Source organism: Nymphaea colorata, chromosome 3, assembly GCF_008831285.2.
Source record: "Nymphaea colorata isolate Beijing-Zhang1983 chromosome 3, ASM883128v2, whole genome shotgun sequence".
Taxonomy (NCBI): Eukaryota; Viridiplantae; Streptophyta; class Magnoliopsida; order Nymphaeales; family Nymphaeaceae; genus Nymphaea; species Nymphaea colorata.
The window spans coordinates 23,913,738-23,934,171 of record NC_045140.1 but is presented as its reverse complement, the minus strand read 5'-3'; the positions used below and the strand labels follow the sequence as shown (position 1 = coordinate 23,934,171).

Genomic DNA, 20,434 nt, shown 5'->3' with positions numbered 1-20,434 from the left:
TAAGGCTGGGATCGTGATGCCAGGAATAAAGAAACTGACCCAATAACTTATCGGGCTGACCCAAATCAGCACAATTGGACACGATAAGCTTTTTGAATATTATTTTTAATATATATAATTATACATATAATTATAATTAATTATATTTATATTAAAAACATATTTTTATTTAAACCGGGTCGGGCCGGGCTCACAAACTTGGCCCAGCCCTAGCTAAACTTGTTTCCCTTTGAAAGTGAATAAAGGATCCTCTATTTCAGGTACGAACAGAGAAGTCTCTCACCTAAATGCAATAGAATAGAAGAGAATTTCAAGGTCGTTTCACAGCAACAAGTGCACATAACCGGTAAAGTATATAGTACCATAAGGCAAAGTCTCTTGACAGGTAATCAAGTGAAACAATCTGGTGAAAAGGACGCATCCAAATTTACACCATAATAGAGCACGAAACATGCCAAGGAAAAAAGAACTCTTCAATAGCAGTGCTTGATCCGCCACATACAGAAACAGTCCACCTTTTCTGGATATACACATCTTATTCCGCCTGGGATCCGACCGAAAGATTTGCTGATCAAGCACTTTTCAGTCACTTGAACAAGAATCAGCAAGCAGAATAATAATTGGACCCATCATTCAGGCAGTCAACTGACCGAATGCTTGTAGGAGATTGAAAATCTTCAATCATGCCGTCGACTAAATGATCTTTTTGCTGATGTTCATGCACGAGCATAAATGTCTAACCGAGTAGTCCATCACTCAATCACTCCTGTTTCCTAAAACCCGCATTGGAACCAATTATCAGATGTGACATATCGAGTAAAATAAAATTTCAATAGAGGGATACCAGATATACCTCTGACGCTTGCAATCAGGGGGACTAGAATCAGGACCATCAATATGCTGCAAGTCATTGCCTGCACCATCACATGTTCTCTTCCTTTCGACCTGCATAAATTAGGAAGTCAACATAGACCACCTGAAGTTAGATAACACAAGGGACTGAGGGAGCTTTTAGTATTTGGGACTATTGCAACGTTGGATATCTGAGTTCAACTACCGTAGCTGAGGCACTGAAGTAAACCTGATTTGATGTCATGGCTGAATCTGGGTTAAATAGGCCTACCACTAGGGCAACCAAACCAGCATATATTTTCATATTCTCTTTCAGGGGAAAAAAATGCAGGATTTGCAACAAACAGCTTTCTTTCGGTTGAGCTTTTAACATTTGGAAAAGGTCAGTCAGTACCACATCCAAGAAAACTATCTTGATAAAAGCTTTCTACAGGAATCAGAACTGCAGTTGGTAGACTGAACACCACACATTTTCAAAAGGAACAACTCCTTACCTGTTGAGATGAATCTGTTCCAGGAGGTTGACGTTGGATATTTTCAGACGAGGAACTGGCTGGCGTATCAATAGTGGTGTTGGCACTCGTCGATGTCTCATGACAAGCACCCGAGACTAGAGGAGGGCTGGCCTCCTGTGCCAGATGTTGATGTATGAATGGCATGGCCTGATGCAACACTTGAGACAAAAACATTCCTTGATCAAGGGCTGTCCCTGATGCTCTATCTGTTTGTGGAATTCCTGAGGCTTCACCTGATTGCTCATTTTGTGGGAATGTTTCCCGCAGTCCAGTGCTCAAGCCCGGAATTCCGGTGCCGCTATGCATGTGATTGCCAGAGAATACAGTGCGAAGGAACTGATCAAATCTGCTAAAGGCCTCAGACATATAGCCTTGTTGATTACCATCTGAGGGAGCACTTGCTCCAGCTTGAACATCAGACGCAGTTGTGGTAGGAACTGCTTGAGAAGGTTCTGAAGGATTGGAAGCGGACGCTGCAATAGACCAGCATCATGATACCCATAAGATCCACTGAAGAATGTTTATTAGCAAGCTGCACAAAGCCAAAGCGCAAAAAATTCTAAAAGCTAACAAAATAGTTCATACAGATGCAGATGTCTACTACCATTAAATTAACCATCCATCCACTACCAAGGAATGGGAAAAGTAAGAAAAAAGGCAAAGGTTGCTGAAAGGCACATATTATGTATACATTACTTAACGGATGGCATGAGAAAATAGTACATGGATAAGGCAGTGGATTTAAGGATTCAGCAGTTTTCTGGGGGATTTGCAAGCTCACGTATAAGAGGATGTTTGGAAGTCAATATGGACCTATGAGGTACAGGGACAGAGATGGATAAGAAACAAGGTTGTTGCTTTTAAGCACCAGAAAGATGATATGCAAAAAACAAGTCAGCCATATAAAACGTGAAAAAAAAAGCGTATTATACATTTTTTTGCGTTTTTTCATATTTTTATTACTTTTAATAATTTTCAGGATTTATTAAATGTTTTAAATTTTTTAAAAATTTGCCGAGATTTTTCCGAGATATTCCTGAGATATACAACTTTGCCATATTATACCCTATAAATTTCTTGCTATATAATACCCGTACATGATATATGTAACAATGGTACAAACCAAGAAAAGAAGAAAGAGAATCATACATTAGAAAACTTAATCATGGTTTTCATAGTGCTTAGGGGAGGAAATTAGAAACTACAAAATAGTGCACGAAAAATAAGAAAATTAATAAGTAAAACCTTACAACTATCTAATACTCCATAAAACTGCCTAATGATCTTACTTCTTAACACCCCCCCTCAAGCTGGAGCATATATTTCAACCATGCTCAGCTTGTTATAACATCTAGAGAAATCAGAAATTGGAAGAGATTTTGTGAACACATCAGTAACCTTATCTTCTAAAACATGAACCATAGATATAACCTCAATTGGAACCATATCTCTGATTTAGTGCCAGTCAACTTCAATATCTTAGTTCTTTCATGAAAGACAGGATTATCTGTAATGTAGCTAACTTTATTACTACATATCATCTTCATAGGCAATGAAACTTTAATTCCCAGACATGCAAGCACAGACCTTATCCACATCAACTCAGTGACAATTTGTACCATAGCTTTATATTCAGATTTTGCACTTGATCACGCTACTACTACATGTTTCTTACTCCTCCAAGCTATCAGGTTTCCTCCAACAAAGACACAAACGACAGTGGTAGACTTTCTATCATCAACAGATCTCGCAACAATTAGCATCACTAAGGGCCGTGATATAAAGAGAGGAGCCCTTTTTGAATAGAAAGCCCTTTCCAAGAGAGGATTTTAAATATTTGAGCACCATCATTATTGCATCCTAGTGCACTTTCTGCAGTTTATCCATAGATTGGCTTAGCTTGCCAACTACCAAGGATATATCGGGTCTTGTGACAATGACATATAAGAGCTTACCTATCAAAGACCGATATGATTTACTATCTACATGTTTTGATTGCTCATCATGGAGGTGAACTTTAGGTTTCATAGAAATAGATGCAGATTTTGCACCCAACATACATGTCTCCTGTAAAAGATCTATGACATACTTCCTTTGTGACAACACAATGACTTTCTTGTTCCTAGCAACTTCGATTCATCTGAGAGGGCCCAAATCTTTAGTAACAAACTTTGGCTGTAAGTAATTCTTAGTGTCCTGGATGCCAGGCTCGCTATCACCTGTCTAAGATAATGCTATCACCTGTCAAGATAATATCATCCATGGTTACAATCATGACTTTCTTTGCCTCGAGAGCTACTTTTCCTAGAAGAAGAATGATCAAATGGAGATCTATAGAACATTACATCAAAAAATTTGTGGAACCACGCACGAGGTCATTATTTCAAACCATAGATAACCTTCTTCAATTTACACACCTTGTGACACTTCCCCCTGTCATTCAAACCCAAGAAGTTGTGGCATATATACAATTCTTCACATCGAATTGTGCCATAGTTCACCCATACTGAACTACAATAGAAATAACTAACTTGATAGTTCCAAGTCTGGCTACAGGTGAAAAAGTCTGAAAAAAGCTCATACCATACATTTGTGTGTAGCCCTTCCCAACAAGACGTGCCTTGCACCTACCATTCGATTTGTACTTAAAAGTAAATACACACTTGAAGTTGAAACCCACAATATCGGCCTTGGGTGGACGATCTACAAGCTCCCATGTGTCTCCTGAAATCAGTGCATTCATCTCTTCTTGTATCGCCCATTTCTAACTTGGATCAAGAAGTGCCTGCTGGTGACTTAATGAAATAGGAGTAGCAGAAAGAGCTGCAATAGAGCGTTGCATGCTATGCCCAAGTCTGTCCAGTGAGACAAATTCAGAAATAGGGTGAAAACTGATAAGTGCAATGTCGTCTGCCCTTCCTTAGGGCTATAGGTAAGTCATCATCAACTATTGACTCATCTACACAAATATCATCCTCAATACTGTCAAGAGGACTTACCTCAAAGTAGGAGATGATGGAGATCCATGAAAATAGGTGGCAGTGCCATGACGTATGTACACCAGTGGAGGATCTTGGAATCTAGTTAACATGGATGCTGAAGGAGGTGGAGATATAACAAGTACACACTCCAACAAAAAAGAAGGAATAGGTATGAGAAAGGACTCATTTAAATCAGACTAGACAACTGTTATGAGTAGAATAATATAGAATAGACTCATGGAAAGTAACATCTGCATTGAGATACTCTTTTCTGGTAGTGGGATCACAACATTTGCATCTCTTTTGATGTTTTGCATATCCCAAGATGCATTTGGTGGCTTAGGCAAAAAGTTTATCATGATTAGGCCCAAGTTTGTGAACAAAAAACACAGATTCAAACACTTTAGGAGGCAACTGGAATAGGGGTCGATGTGAGTAGAAGAGCTGAATAGGTATCTGATCCCCAATAGAAGATGAAGGCATGTGGTTAATCAAGTAACACAAAGTCAAAATAACATCCCCCCAATGATAAGCAGACAAATTGGAACGAAGCGTAAGAGTCCTGACAACATCAAGTAATTGTCTATGTTTTCTCTCAGCAACCTCATTTTGTTGAGATGTATAGGCAGAAGAAAATGGGGCCGAATACCATATTCTTTATAAAAGAGCAGTAGAGGTTTTGAACTCAACAACATTATCAATATGAACATTGTAGAAACAGAGAGTAAATTGAGTCTTCATTTCAATAATAAATTTTTTCAAGATACAAGGAAATTCATCTCTCTTTTATTAAGAAAACCTATGTCAATCTTAACAATTCATCAACAAGACTCAAATAGTATCTAGACTAGGACCAACTAGGAACTCGACTTGGTCCTCAAACATCTACATGAAGAAGATTAAAAAGACACTGACTCAACAATTGCAAACTGTAAGGAAAAAGACTACGATGGTACTTGCCCAGTTGATGCGCCTGACACAGGAAAGAAGTGCCCCGGGAGATCTAAGGGATAACATGACAAAACTTAGACAACAATGGGTGATTTCTCACTTGAATTTGCTGCTCCAAATGGTTCGGAGAGATAATAGATGCCACCTTCCTCACGGCCTCCACCAATCTTCCTCCCCGTCGACAAATCCAGAAGAACACAAGATCTAGGGTCACATGTAACTCTACAACGTAACTCTTGTGTGAGGCGGCTGACGGACAAGATTCTTAGGAAATTTTGGCATATGCATGACATTTTTAATATGTAGATTAGGAATAATAGATACATCCCCTTGTCCAACAATAGGAGACAAGCTTCGATCTACCAACTTAACATGTGTAGAGGGAGAGACAGAAAACTGGGTAGAAAAAATCTTAGAATCCCTACAAAAATGACAAGACGCTCCTGAATCAATTATCCACAACTTACCTTGATCTTGTTTCTTAGTACTTGTTGAAAGTGTTGTACCTATCACAACTATGGAAGCAAAAGCAGAAGAAGTAGATTTCTGATCCAAAACCTGATCATACTCCACTTGAGAGAGACTAAGAGTGAAGGACTCAACTTGCAAAGTAGACATTTGATTAGTGTTAGGGGATGTAGCCTAAGCTATAGTCTTATTAGGGCGTCTAGGGACTGTAGACCTTATGGTAGGGTGACCGTGTTTATCCCAACATCGGGCTTCAAGATGCCCTTGTTTGCCACAATAGGAACATTGAAGACATCCACGACTTCCACGGCCACGGCCTCTGCCTTGAGTAGATATGCTAGAACCATGACTAAGACATGCACCTCGAATAACAGCTAGGACAAAACAATTTGAATCGCCTTGGGACTGAGGTAGAGAGAAGGCAAGGCAATTCAATCTGTCATAAACATCTACAGGAGTAGGCAGACGAAAGCCCAGACAAAAACCGTGCAACAATCATCTACTCCTGATAAGTCTTGTGCTTATCACAACATGACAGATGCAGGGAATTGAGTCTCTCGTACCTCACTGATGCAAAATAGTGTGCCAGATATTGATCAGCTTCCTGCACGCCAAATTTCTTGTTCCACCTCCAAGACATGACTCATATTTTTGTCATGTGAATAAGTATCATGTAAAACATCCCACATCCTTTTGGCAGTAGTAAAATACACTAATTCACCTTGCAATGAGTAGCTGGACATTATTCATGATCCAAGCCATAGCTATTATCATTGTCCTCAGTCCACATTGCATACTTCCCCGTTTTCTCATTGGGTTCCTTTCAATAAGAATGTGTTTACATCACGCCTTGAAACAGACATCACAAACATTCTCGACTAGATTTCACAATTATGATCATCCAGTTTCAAAGAAGTACCATATGAAAAAGGATTAGCAAATGCCTTGTAGTCAGTGGCCAAATCAGTTTTCTGTTCACCTTCACTTATCTTAATCTCCACCATGGTTGAATGCAGAAAGGTATTATGTATATTTATCAATCAGCTTCTGAGAGAATCAGACGTGCAGGCCAGATAAACCAGCAATATATATATTCAGATAGCAATGTAACCAGATCACAGGCCGCTCAAAAGGAGGTAACACACATTCCAGGAAAAAAGGTAATAAGACCATCCAACTGATTAAAAACCACCAGGGCACACAGGAATCTGACGTCTGAGAGAAAAGTTCACCTTACATCAACCTATTTTCCAATCTGATCCTAGACATATTTCAGCATAAGACAATCCATAGATACCTGATTCAACATGCTCACCAAAAAAACTCTTAGTAGCAGACGACAATATCTAACCACAAAGTTCATGACAGCACCTTCACCAGATCTGACGATCAGATCTGTTCCTCCAAAAGACGACCACAACCTCAACGTAATCTGCCACAATCTCTGAATAAAGAGACGACCTCAGCAATAAACTCTGTTCTGCACCACAGCTTTTAAGATAGAGCATGATTCTGATGCATTTGATGACTTTCCATTAAAGTTCTCAAGTCTGCCAATGATATCCACATGTGCATGAGTCACCACCAGCCACGACAATGACAAAGATCGAGGATTGCTGATCACCTCAGCATACTGAAGCAGACATGATCAGATCCCTGTCCTTAAGAGAAAGGAGAAAGGACTTCAAACAAAAAAACTGGCCTGAAACCACGCTAGATAGAAGAGAGAAGAGGAAGAAAAGATGAAGAAGATTGATAGAGAGGAGACACCTGAATGGCATCAGAGACTCGAAAGGACATGCAGCTCTGATACCATGCAAAAACCAGGAGAAAGAAGCAAGATAATCATACATCAGAAAAGAGAAAACCCTAATCACGGTTTTAATACGGATCAGGGGCGGAAATCAGAAATTACAAAATAGTGCAGTAAAAATAAGGAAATTAATAAGTGGAACCCCACCACTATCTAATATTCTATAAAACTTCCTAAGGATCTTATTTCTTAACAAAGACTATACTGGAGACTGAATCATCATATACATGTATATGCAAGAACCAATAGATAGAACCAGAAATGAGATGCCATATTTTTCTTACAAGAAAAATATTTTAAATGTAATTTAGTTTTGTGAAGTTTAGAGTGGAATATGGAGCATCAAAATATTAAGGATCGATACTAGATTTCTGTCACATTGAGTTCAACTCTCCTCTGCCCGGAGCAGACTGCAGATTGCAGGAGGCCCTAAATTTCCGTCATTTTTGAAGAAGGTGGTCTATCCAAGGTCTTCAGAATGTCATCACGCACACACACAAATATAAATATATATACCAGAAAATTAGCATTTAGCAATTTCTTTTTCCAAAAAAAAAAAGGGGTTTTAGAGACAAAGGATAAGGGAGCGATATTTCTCTACGAAATAAAAAATTTTAAAAATATGTAGTAATAGAATTGTGATGATACCGTGACAATCACCCCAGAAATATGTTGTAACTTGTAAGTCGCCACATGATATTGCTAAAAAATGTGAAATCACATGCACACACATGCAATGGTGCAGTCATCAATCTCACTAACAAGGACACAGTGGACAAGGCAAAACACAGACATATCCTCACATAGGCTCCTATATATTCAAGAATAAAGGAAAATCTGAAAGTTCAAAACAAATACTTACCACCCTGATGTTGAGGTGCTGTGTCATTAGAACAGAAATTGATGGAACTGTTCTCCCTTGCAGAATAGACATTTTGGGATCGTATGGAAGATTCAGAAACCTGATGTTCATCAGTTTCAGTATTTCTGTGATGATCACCAGCACGTGTAGACCTGCTGGCATCATTAAAATGTCCTGGATCTAGGTTCTGAATCCTTGCCAGGAGAGGATAGAACACTCCAAGTGCTCCACCACTAGATGCATCAGATGCTGGACGACTGACAGCAGCAGGCACAGCTGCAACTACTGTCCTAACAGGAACCACCCGGACTCCACCAGATTCTGTGGCCACAGATGGAAACCCTGAAGAGGGTGACACGTTTTGCATGGAAATTCCACCACCAGTAGGTCTTGCTTGATCGCTTGCCCCAACTTGAGTTCCAGCAGCATGTTCACCTTGGTCAGCACTGCCTGATGATCCTGACATTCCAGACTGTTCAAACAAAAATAGCAAAACAGCACGATGATTTATAGAAATGAATTTGTACCTGTTCGTATTCTTATGTCGATAGTTCGAGGAACAAAACCAGTACCAAGTGCCCCATTTGCCAAAGCGTGACCTGGATGCATGATGCCCATGGGAATTGTTCCAAAACCAGTTCCAGGAATAAAAGGGAGACTCTGCACCAACCAAAAAAAAAAAAAAAAATCAAGGTTCTGCATGCACAAAGTGAAACTCCAACAAATGTAGTCAAGGATAGGCCAAGGAAACAAGCAACTTGAAGTGTGGAAGTTAATAGATAAACCTGGACCATGATAGGATTTGGACCAGTTGTGGATATGAAAACTGGTGGTCCAGCATTAACAACAGCTTCAGACTGGCAAGAGAACAATAGAATTAACTAGAAGTATTAGTAAACTACCATAAATGGACATAATAGACACAAAAGAGAAAAGTCCTACAGTTGTCTGCCCCATGCGCAGTGTCATTGTTGCACGTCCAAGCTCAAGCAGCAGAGCCCCTGCATTTTGCAATAGAACTCCTGTCCTCATTGCACTGGATTGAATGCTTGTGCGCACCATGGGATCCGTTACATTAGCTTCCTCTTGTAACTGTCTTGCAAGTTGCTGGTGCCAAAAAAGGGTTCAGGAGTAAAATTTGCAGTTCACAGTAAATTAATTATGCCTATTTTAACATTAGTGTCTCTATATGATTGAATGTCTGTGTTTCTGCATGATCGATTATGTTAGTTTCCGTATTATATCAAATAATATCAAATGCTTGCAGAAAGTTAAACCATCTTTCAGAAAATTAAGAAAAATGGAGAAATAGAAGTCTGTTGAATTATGAATGACTAAACCAAATAACCTCATAACCAACATGGGAAAAGAAATTATAGAATCACTCACAGACAAACAATCTCCAACTTGTTCAATGAGAAACTGCCGCGTCGACGTTGCAACTTCAGCCAGTGCGGCTGGTGTTGGCAGTCCACCTTGCACTAAATCTGCTCGTGCGACAGTATCTGGATTATGTGATTCGAGATTGTGTGCTTCTCCAGCAGGCAGATTAATGTCATGATCCTGGCCTGCAGATAAGCATATATTTCAATCTTCTTAATCAGGAATGCACCATTCATTTCTTAACCAAATTATCAATTCTGTGATGAAGAAATACATACCATTGATGCTAAACTCTTGCCTCATATTGTGCAGATACTGAGAAAGAGTGGTTAAAGAATCTGGGATAACCTGTACATTTTAGGTGAAGGAGAAATGACAAAATTCTTCATTAGGCAAACTGGCAAATACAGTAGTTCCAATAGCAATGATCAGTATGCAGTAGCTAAAGTAAACATACCGGCGTGAGGTAATATGCTCATTTAGTGAGATTTAGGAATGCAACAACATATAACTTACCAGAGGCAGCAAAGGACCTGCTGACATAGATGTTGGAAATCGAAATGCACCACCATGCAGGGAATCCAGCTGAGCCCTGTAAGTTGCCAAGCTAGGCTGATGACGAGGAGCCGGGTCCATCATAACAGTAGTGCCCACCAGTCTTTCACGCCTTTCAGGGCCAGTGACCTGCGGCTAACACAATTAAATGACATTGAGAACATAAATAGCTGTCCAAAACATATTTAACTTGGTAATCAGGAAACCCGCAACAACAATCAATAACTAATTATTAGTTCACAAGACAATTAAATGGAATTACCCCAGAATCACTTTCTTCATTTCTTGCCCCTCGATTAACAAGTCCAACAGAAGTAAGCACAGCAGAAAGAAACTGCATCATACACCAATGACATATGCAATGAGTAAAAGTATGTACTAGACCAAACCAATGACATATGTGATAGCATTTTTAAGTACCTTTTGCACAAACTGTTCTCACTACTCTTCACACACAGAGAACCATAAATTGGTGAAGCTTACCCGGTTGACATCAGACATAGCCGCATCTCCCTGATCAGAAACGTTAAAGGTTCCAAGCACCACGCTGTGAGCTGCTACAGTGTTGCCTTGACCACGTGTGGAGCTTGCAACAGGATCAGCACCTAAAGAAACAGTTACAAATCCAGCCTTTCAACTGCTACGAACATTTCAAGCCACCAATCGTAAACAAAACCTTGATTATATAAACTTCCTCCTTTCTTTGCATTTTTTTTCTAAAGCAGGATATCTAATAAGGAAGTGGGAATATATAAGCAATAAGCAACCAATTAAAAGACACAGTTGATGTAATGCTCGTTGGTTCGACGGGTCGGGTCGAGCTAGGGTCCAGACCCGGAACCGACCCCCACTCGCGTAAGGGCCCGACGCGAGGCCCTTCTCCCTCGCCTTTCCCTTCCTTCTTCGTTGTCTCCGGTGGTCTCCTGTGGCAGCGCAGAGGGAGGAGAGTGACGGTCGGGTGGTGGTGGCTGGAACGGCGACGGCGACGGCGACGGCGACGGAGGTGGCAGCGGCGGCGGCGGCTGCTGGGTAAACCCTCTCTCTCTCGTGCGATTTTTCTTGCTCTGCCACTCATGCCCTTTTGTCTGTTTTGCTCTCTGCCGCACGTCCCCTCTTCTTCTCTCTCGCCATTTTCTTTCCCCTCTTTCCGCTGGTTCTCTACCGCTCGACCCTCTTCTCACTCACCCGCACTCCCCCGCCTGCTCTTTCTCTCTCTTCTCACCCCACGGCTGTTTTCCCCCTTGACCGAACCCTTCCTCTCTCTGTCTCTCCTCTCTGCCAGCGTCCCTTTCCTTTGTTTATTTCAGTTTTTTTTCCCAACTACTACCGTGGGTCTTTCCTAGCAACAGAGTTGTGTTAAACTTTTTGGGCGTTTGGGGTTGGTTTGCAGTTTTGGGGACGTTTTTCCCCTCTTACCTGCTAGTAGGGTGTGTAGTGAGCAGCGACAGCAGGCAATCTCGAGCATTGGCACTTGATCGGACGTGTGAAGTGGTTGCTAGAAGGGTTGTAGCAGTTTGGACGCTTGTTTGGGGTGAGCAATACCTAATCAAGCTCAAAATGATGAGTATTTATCTTTTAGAGCATGTATAATTATGGTTCGAGCATGCTAGAGCTTAGAATTGATGATTTTGGGACGCATGTTAGTAATTTTGTTTTTGGGAGAAACTTAGGATTTGCGTTGGAAAGTGATGATTCATGTACTTAATGATCGTTTTAGCATGATGGATTAAGTTTCGAAGCTTTAAGGAAACATGGTAGAGATTGTGAGGTTGCGGGGAAGTTTTGGAACCGTCTTAGGGAGTGTAGCGCAGACTTCGGTGAACGGGTGTATCATGAAGTTAATTAGGGATATATGCGTTTTGGGATGTGACTTGAGGTTGATGTCTTACTTAAAGAACGTTATTGAGGAAGGATTTAGTGACGGTTTGATTGATGGTTGAAGGCCTTGATAATTCAAGGCAACGTCAAGACGTAAAGGAGGAGGCCTTGTGGAGAGCCCGTTGGTCGACACTACCTGTCGATGCCCTCTTGAGGCGCTGTCACGTGCCTCAAGGATTCTATTTTTGTATCTGTTCATTTCTGTTTGATTGGTGTAGGAATCTAGTAGAAACCTTATTCTTGTTTATGTTTGCAGGTGCACCGGGCTCATCCCGTCGACCTTGAGTTCGAAGCTTGAGGCATTTTGAAGAATTTGGTGAGCGCACCACAGGTATGGCAACTTTCCAGGCAAATTCCTGCCTGGGGCAATTGTGTGATTGGGTGCTCCTAGGATCAAGGGATCCTAGGATTGTGATGTTAATTGATTGACGGTTTTGTGATTGAGTATGTGTATGTTGCTTACGTGATATGAATGTGTTAGAAAGATTATTAGTCATTCGATTTAAAAATGTTACGCATTGGCATGTGCATGCTAGAATTGATATCTGTTTAGGACAGATGAGGTGGGGTATCGAGTCGAGTGTCTCCTCGACCCCAATTGTGCATTAGAAAGCATCATAAAATGATAACTGCATAGGACAGCTACGAGCCAACCGCAGATCGGGACTACTCTCTGTGGATTGGCTATGTTTTTCAAAGAGGTGATTGACATGATTGATGTGATGATTGATATAAATGTGTATGTTGTTGCATATGCATTGCCATGGGCAACGATGCAAATGGATGTTTGGAGGGTAGTTGTACCCGTATGGTATGACGGCTAGCAATGACTGTTACTGTATGTATAGACCTCATGTGGAGGTAATCGGAGGTGTGGGTGCACTCGGGAAGTGTACTAACCTCGTGTGTTAGCCAGTCTTCTTGTGAATGTGTAACTGTAACGATAAGAATGAATAACTAAGAGATGAGAGGCCAGTGGGATGTGGCTATGTGTTTGGGAGACGTCCCCCTTGATTGCCACTGGTCTCGCCTGTCAGAGCGCAGGCGGTGCAAGGCCCCAGGGTTCTGTTGTGTGTTGTGCTTGGAGCGTTGGGCTCCTGCCTTCCCAACCTGGGTGTCCTAGGGAAGGCTGAGTATCTCACCTTGGACGTCACACATCCAGGGATGAGTGCTCTACCGCTGCAGCGGGTGAAATGGATCCATACTGTTATGGGCCACCACGGGGGTTGTCTCTCGGCTGTAGGCCGCCCGCGGTGTGCACGTGCCTGTGTTGCACCCACAGGAACTGTGAATGCACTAAAGTTAATGAAAATGCAAAGTGTTTGACAGAATGCATGTGACTGACGTATATGTGATTGATATGAATGCAAGTGTTATGTTTAAGCATGCTTCGCATGTGACTGATGTTGTGTTAGTGTGGCCACCAAGTGGCTTTTACGTGTCGCACTCAGACGCGACATGACGATAGATGGGTTGATATTTGTCCCTTTATTTGAGCCTTACTTGAGAGGGTTTGGCATTTTTCTGGCTTGTTGCCATACTGCGAAGGCTAAGCCTTCAGTTGTTTCCTTTTTTTTTTCAGGTTTTGGTGTACCCGGGGCAGCAGGCTGAGCAGATGGCTACACTCACGTCCTACTGGGGAGGTTTTGGGTTTTGTTTTGTCCTTGTAGTGCCGGCGCGTCGGGTTTTTGGTTTTACTGATGCCTTGTTTTGATGAGGCATCGATGTTGCGATTTTGGGGCATTTTTGTCAAATGTACAATTGAATTGAAATGCTATATAATGGAAAGCTTGCCCCATTGTTTTGAATTGCTTGGCTCATTCCTTTTTGAACTATTGTGTAGTCACACCTCGATGTTGGATGTTAAAAAAAAAAAAAATGTTTGAGTGTCAAAAAGGTCGGGGTGTGACAGTTGATGACCTTTTTCCTTTTCTTCCTTTTATATTTGGCTGGGTTTTTGTTTTTTTTTTTTTTGGGGGTGGGGTGGGGAATGTTACTAACTTACTTGACTCAAAACCATTATTCCTAGTTCAACAGCAATGCATGGATGAACTGAAGAAGGCTTGTTTAAAGAAAACCTAGCTAACATCCACACACTAGGCCTCACTGAGTAGCCTGTTTACCTGGTTTCACCTACATGCCTCCCTTATATCTTCAGGGAACAAAATCAGTCAGTACATAGACATAATGACATATACAAACTTAAAATTGAAAATAACACCTATGAATCTTTTATTTTAAATTTGCATCCATTACACCTTCTATTTACACAAGCTGCATTCAGATGTGCAGGCGGTGCAAGGCCCCAGGGTTCTGTTGTGTGTTGTGCTTGGAGCGTTGGGCTCCTGCCTTCCCAACCTGGGTGTCCTAGGGAAGGCTGAGTATCTCACCTTGGACGTCACACATCCAGGGATGAGTGCTCTACCGCTGCAGCGGGTGAAATGGATCCATACTGTTATGGGCCACCACGGGGGTTGTCTCTCGGCTGTAGGCCGCCCGCGGTGTGCACGTGCCTGTGTTGCACCCACAGGAACTGTGAATGCACTAAAGTTAATGAAAATGCAAAGTGTTTGACAGAATGCATGTGACTGACGTATATGTGATTGATATGAATGCAAGTGTTATGTTTAAGCATGCTTCGCATGTGACTGATGTTGTGTTAGTGTGGCCACCAAGTGGCTTTTACGTGTCGCACTCAGACGCGACATGACGATAGATGGGTTGATATTTGTCCCTTTATTTGAGCCTTACTTGAGAGGGTTTGGCATTTTTCTGGCTTGTTGCCATACTGCGAAGGCTAAGCCTTCAGTTGTTTCCTTTTTTTTTTCAGGTTTTGGTGTACCCGGGGCAGCAGGCTGAGCAGATGGCTACACTCACGTCCTACTGGGGAGGTTTTGGGTTTTGTTTTGTCCTTGTACTGCCGGCGCGTCGGGTTTTTGGTTTTACTGATGCCTTGTTTTGATGAGGCATCGATGTTGCGATTTTGGGGCATTTTTGTCAAATGTACAATTGAATTGAAATGCTATATAATGGAAAGCTTGCCCCATTGTTTTGAATTGCTTGGCTCATTCCTTTTTGAACTATTGTGTAGTCACACCTCGATGTTGGATGTTAAAAAAAAAAAAAATGTTTGAGTGTCAAAAAGGTCGGGGTGTGACAGTTGATGACCTTTTTCCTTTTCTTCCTTTTATATTTGGCTGGGTTTTTGTTTTTTTTTTTTTTGGGGGTGGGGTGGGGAATGTTACTAACTTACTTGACTCAAAACCATTATTCCTAGTTCAACAGCAATGCATGGATGAACTGAAGAAGGCTTGTTTAAAGAAAACCTAGCTAACATCCACACACTAGGCCTCACTGAGTAGCCTGTTTACCTGGTTTCACCTACATGCCTCCCTTATATCTTCAGGGAACAAAATCAGTCAGTACATAGACATAATGACATATACAAACTTAAAATTGAAAATAACACCTATGAATCTTTTATTTTAAATTTGCATCCATTACACCTTCTATTTACACAAGCTGCATTCAGATGTGTTACTCTCAATGCTCATAACCAATAAACCACAGAGTGCAACTGCAGGTGTACAATTTCATGCCAAATTGTTCTAATCCCAAAGCGAGATCAAAATGAAGAAAGATAAGTTTGTTCTATAGTTTTCAACAATCATCAATTCATTCTTCACTTCCCTAACCATGCTGCCTTTGATAAAGTTTAAACTTCATCTTCCTGTCATTTTGTAAAATCTCTGGCTTACAACCACCTATTCTTCAAATATACATCATGTAACTTAGGTAAATCTAGCTGGGTAGTTCATCATGTTTACACTGTAGAGGTAAGAAACTGTTCCTCTTATGCCGCATGAGGTACAATGTTTATATCAAATGAACCAAAGATTGAACAACTAATGCTACAACCATTTCTGAAGCTTTGGTAGAGCTTAGATACTCAAGGTTACAACAACAGACTCAAAAGTGGCAGTGCCCCAATCAAGATCCACAATCAACAGAGGTTTCCAATTTCCTAGAATCTTATGAATTCCAAATTCAAGAGGGAAAGTAAAACTTAAAGGGATCACCAATCACCTTTTGAAATGACACCTAATATAACAAAAAGCACTTTGATAAAAATGGTTTCATAAATTAGAAATGATAGTGATCAGAACTAGGAACTCAACTGATTCAAGATCAATAAAAATTGCAAGTCGAGCTTTTTTAACATTGACCACTTTGACAAGGTCAAGTTTCAACCAATGGTTCTCACAATCTTTGAACTAAGTAGATGATCAATAAAGAGATTAGTCCAATCAGCTAGCCACTTGGTCCGGTACAACCATTCAAGCTTAGGAAGCAAGAGAAGATGGATCTAGAGCTTGAAAAATAATGATGTCCAAAGAAACAACACATAGATGTACTGTCTGCCAGTCCCATGGTAATGATGCTCATAGGGCCAAGTAGCAACCAATACTCATGGAGCCAATTAGCAAAACATGGAAAGTGTTACACAATCATATGAATTATGAAACACGTCAAATACCTCAATCAAACACATAGCAAAATCCACATCACGTGCAGCAGTTAACACACCCAAAAAGATCAAGGATGATTTAAAAATGAGAACAAATCAAGAAATCAAACCTGATTGATTCGGCATCCTCTCAGGTCCAGTTGAGCCAGCCCCAGATGTTGATGATGAATGAAAAGGCTGTCGAACAACTAGGTGCAATGTATGGCCATCTTCTACATCTAAAAAGAGTTACAGAATTGAACATAAAGTTATAGCAAGAAAAATAAAAGAACAGACTCTCTCTCTCTCTCTCTCTCTCTCTCTCTCTCTCTCCCTCCCTCCCTCCACGCATGCACACACAAAAGGCAAACACTACAGTCATATATAAGAATTAATAGATCCTAAAGCCAGCTTAATCCCCGAAAGGTACAGTATCTACTACTTAACTGATCAACATGTAAGACATGAAACCTTGATCCAGAGGAAAGCCTATCTTTTTAGTTTTTGGAAAAGAAAACGTTCTAACTATTGCACAATGTGGGAGAAAAAGAGTCTAATAAGTAAATTTTGCTAAAGTAGAAGTGTACAATGTTTCTCACTTAAAACTTGGTTTATCTCTGCCTAGAATTTACATTCTCAAAAGAGAACCTGGATAATCCCCTGAAGTCCAGAAAGTAAAATCATGATGCATTAACCAAAACAGGTTATCATTTGAAATCAAACTAGGTAGTCAAAATGGTATGCTCAAGGAGAAAAAAGAAACTTGATTTTAAAAAAAATGCATAATAACAAAAAGGATACGATAAGCTGAAAGAAGCTGGTCATCCTTCAAAACCTTCCCACGGCATATAAGACGCTGCTGTTCTGACAATACACCTGTTACGGTTGCTATCTGTTCCTTCAAAGCTGGCACTGGCATCTATAGCAGAGAAAAGGGAGAGAGAGAGTCATAATCGCTAAATGTCTGCAATATAACATGTGGGTTATGATAGTGCAGCAACGAGAGTGACAAGGCAAAAATAGCTTTAATATATACTCGATAAAAAAAATACTATTAGCAAAGTATGTGGACATCAATTTGGGATCTGATAAACAAGCAATGCATTTAGCAACAACGACATGCCAAATAATGTATTGCATTAACATGCAATAAAATTAGACAAAGAAGTGAAATTCACATTGCAGCCTTGGAATCTGTTACTGAAAATGAAATCCTGCAGAAAACACTAGTCACAGAAAGTGATAAGAACTTTTCCCCTTGTGGAGCTTATGACTAACAAGGGATAGCCTACTAGTCCTTTGGCTGGATGAAGAGCTTGATCCTATTAATTGTCAAAATTCAAAAGGCAGCCATATTTCACAAAAACCACAATTGATGGAGCACCCATTTTAACCTGGCCTAATCATCTAGGGGGCATAGTACTATAACCCTTCAGCAGTTCAAGAAGCATAGTTCGTCTTCTTGCACTCCTGCTTGTGTTGTTTGTATAGCAGTTTTTCCATTATATTGTTCAGTAGCTCTATAGCAGAAAGCATGTTTTTTCATATATACTCTTTCCACCACAATCTTACAATGATGAAATACCATAGTAACTCCAGTTCCTGAAGTTAACAGGGCCATGCCCTATCATGCTTGATATGTAAAGTGTAAACTGACTTCTTAAGTATTCATCCCTAAACCTACAATTGGAAGCACAATACATACACTGTTAGAAGTATATAGGCCTCAAATGTACTCGAGGGGGAAAGCGTGTGCACTCTGTGTGCTTGCTGTAGAAGTCAAGCAAATGAACTAACGGGAAACAGTGATCCAATTTTCACTAATAACAATGCCATTGAACTTGTACAGGGAAGAAATAAGAAATAAAAAACTCAAACAGACATGAACATGGGCCTTGCTTAACATCTAAGCAATTGTTTGAATGCAAAATTTTATCGAATTGGCCATTCAAGAAAACAACCTAATATCGAAATGTTTATATGCCAAAAAAATATGTAAATAAATGAAACATATGGCGCTGCTATTCTGAAAATAACAAAAGGAAGAACTTTGTTACATATTTGTTGACACGTAAAGTGTATGTTTGAGAATCCAAAGTTTTTATCTTTATCTCCACAATGGCCTCTGAGCAATTCGGCTCCATCTCGCTTGGTATCATGACTTCGTCGGTTCCGTGAGATCCCATCCTTCTCCTGCTGAAATGAAAATAACGAAGTAAGAAGAAACAAACGATTCAATTAAGGCAACCAACAAGCTAAACAAGCAGATATCCGAAAGCCAATTTAAGCGTGACAAGAGGGATTCAATTAGCAGTATAAAATCCAACTTGAATATAGCTGAAGCATAAGGACATCATATAACTCCCTCGTTCCCTTTCTAATCCTTAAGAGAACAACACATTTGTAGTGTCATCAACGAAACCGTCCCTGCCTTTGTTTAGTCACCAACATGAGCAGTGTGCCACTAGAATAAGTAACACAGGATCAAGCATACACAGCATTAAAGACAAGCAAGAAATAGCCCGCAAATATTTCCCCAGGCAATGTTACGATAGTTACCGTGCCGACTAAAATTGGACGAAAGGAGCCGACGAGCGTATTGCGTATACGCATTGGAGCGGGCATATTTACAGTTTCACAGAAATACTCAAGTATAGCCGATCCTATAATAACACGAAACTGACCATTCATGGTGCGCAAGAAAAGGCGGGAAAAATAAATAGCCTTGCAGCATCTCCGAAACGCTTGATGATAACAACAACACACGTCCACTCCGAACCGGAAAACCCCAAAATCCCAAGGCTACAGCTCGAGAAGGAATTGTAAGAACTAATCCTCTGAACCACCGACAAATCCGTATGAGAAAAATCCATGACCCGTGCTCCAAGTTACCCCATAATCCTCGTCTTACAAAACCCATTTCAACGAGATAAGATAAAAAAAACTAACACCCCCGACGACCAAACATGAAAAGAAATTCATTCAGGGACAAGAAATCGCTTTACCCAACACGCGAATGCGCTCCAATGATAAAGGAAATAAAGAGACTACAGCCAATATGCATACGCAATCGAGAGAGGGAGAGACAGAGAAAGAAAGATGCCTGAGAGAGAGAAGTGAGTTTCCGACAATTCAACGAGTCCCACGAATCAAGAAACGGAGAGAGAAAGAGAGAGAGAAGGGGATTCTTGATCGTATCTCTTCCAAACCCCTTTCAACCCTCCCCTCTCTCAAACCCCAATCGGTACACTGCAAAATGTTTTTCAATTTTTTCTGTTCAAATCCAAGATTTGAATTATTAAATCGCACCGTGCAAAGTAGGCAAGATTGGCGAATCAGATCTTTCGATAGATGCCTCCCGGTTCCGGTTCTCCTCCCTTATATTAGATCCGGGATGAAAATGCGTCGGCTTCTTACCGGACCCGGATCTGAAACGGGTCAGATTAAGATCTTATCGCATTCGTTTTCTCTCCGTCCAGCAGCAGGAACTTTTGTGTTCTCGGATTATGATTTCCCACATGAAAATCTTGATTTATGTGGTCTTTTGAATATGATTATGGAAAACACATGACAAAGTGTTGTTTAAATTGCATAAGTTTAAAATAATTATAGGTCTGGAAATCAGATCAAGACCGGGATCCATCACAAAACATTTCAAGTTTGGGTTTG

General features: G+C 40.6%; 1 protein-coding gene across 6 annotated transcripts; it reads right to left on the bottom strand.

Annotated features, from left to right (window-relative positions):
* Positions 1–340: 340 nt before the first annotated feature.
* LOC116250150 (ubiquitin-like domain-containing protein CIP73) lies at positions 341–20,046 on the bottom strand. Of its 6 annotated transcripts, none has more exons than XM_031623600.2 (16): positions 19,869–20,046; positions 18,823–18,961; positions 17,567–17,684; positions 16,897–17,004; positions 10,864–10,985; positions 10,643–10,714; positions 10,342–10,515; positions 10,104–10,173; positions 9,832–10,010; positions 9,385–9,549; positions 9,228–9,299; positions 8,970–9,102; positions 8,443–8,901; positions 1,347–1,840; positions 854–945; positions 341–773 (listed from the first exon to the last, which is right to left on the bottom strand). In XM_031623600.2, the coding sequence occupies exons 2-16, from the start codon at positions 18,949–18,951 to the stop codon at positions 761–763; spliced, it is 2,400 nt and encodes a 799-aa protein (XP_031479460.1). In that variant the 5' UTR covers positions 18,952–18,961; positions 19,869–20,046; the 3' UTR covers positions 341–760. The 6 variants fall into 6 exon arrangements, with proteins under 6 accessions (XP_031479460.1, XP_031479459.1, XP_031479455.1 ...); XM_031623599.2 differs by having other exon boundaries at positions 18,823–18,958; XM_031623595.2 differs by lacking the exon at positions 19,869–20,046 and having other exon boundaries at positions 341–766.
* Positions 20,047–20,434: the final 388 nt, after the last annotated feature.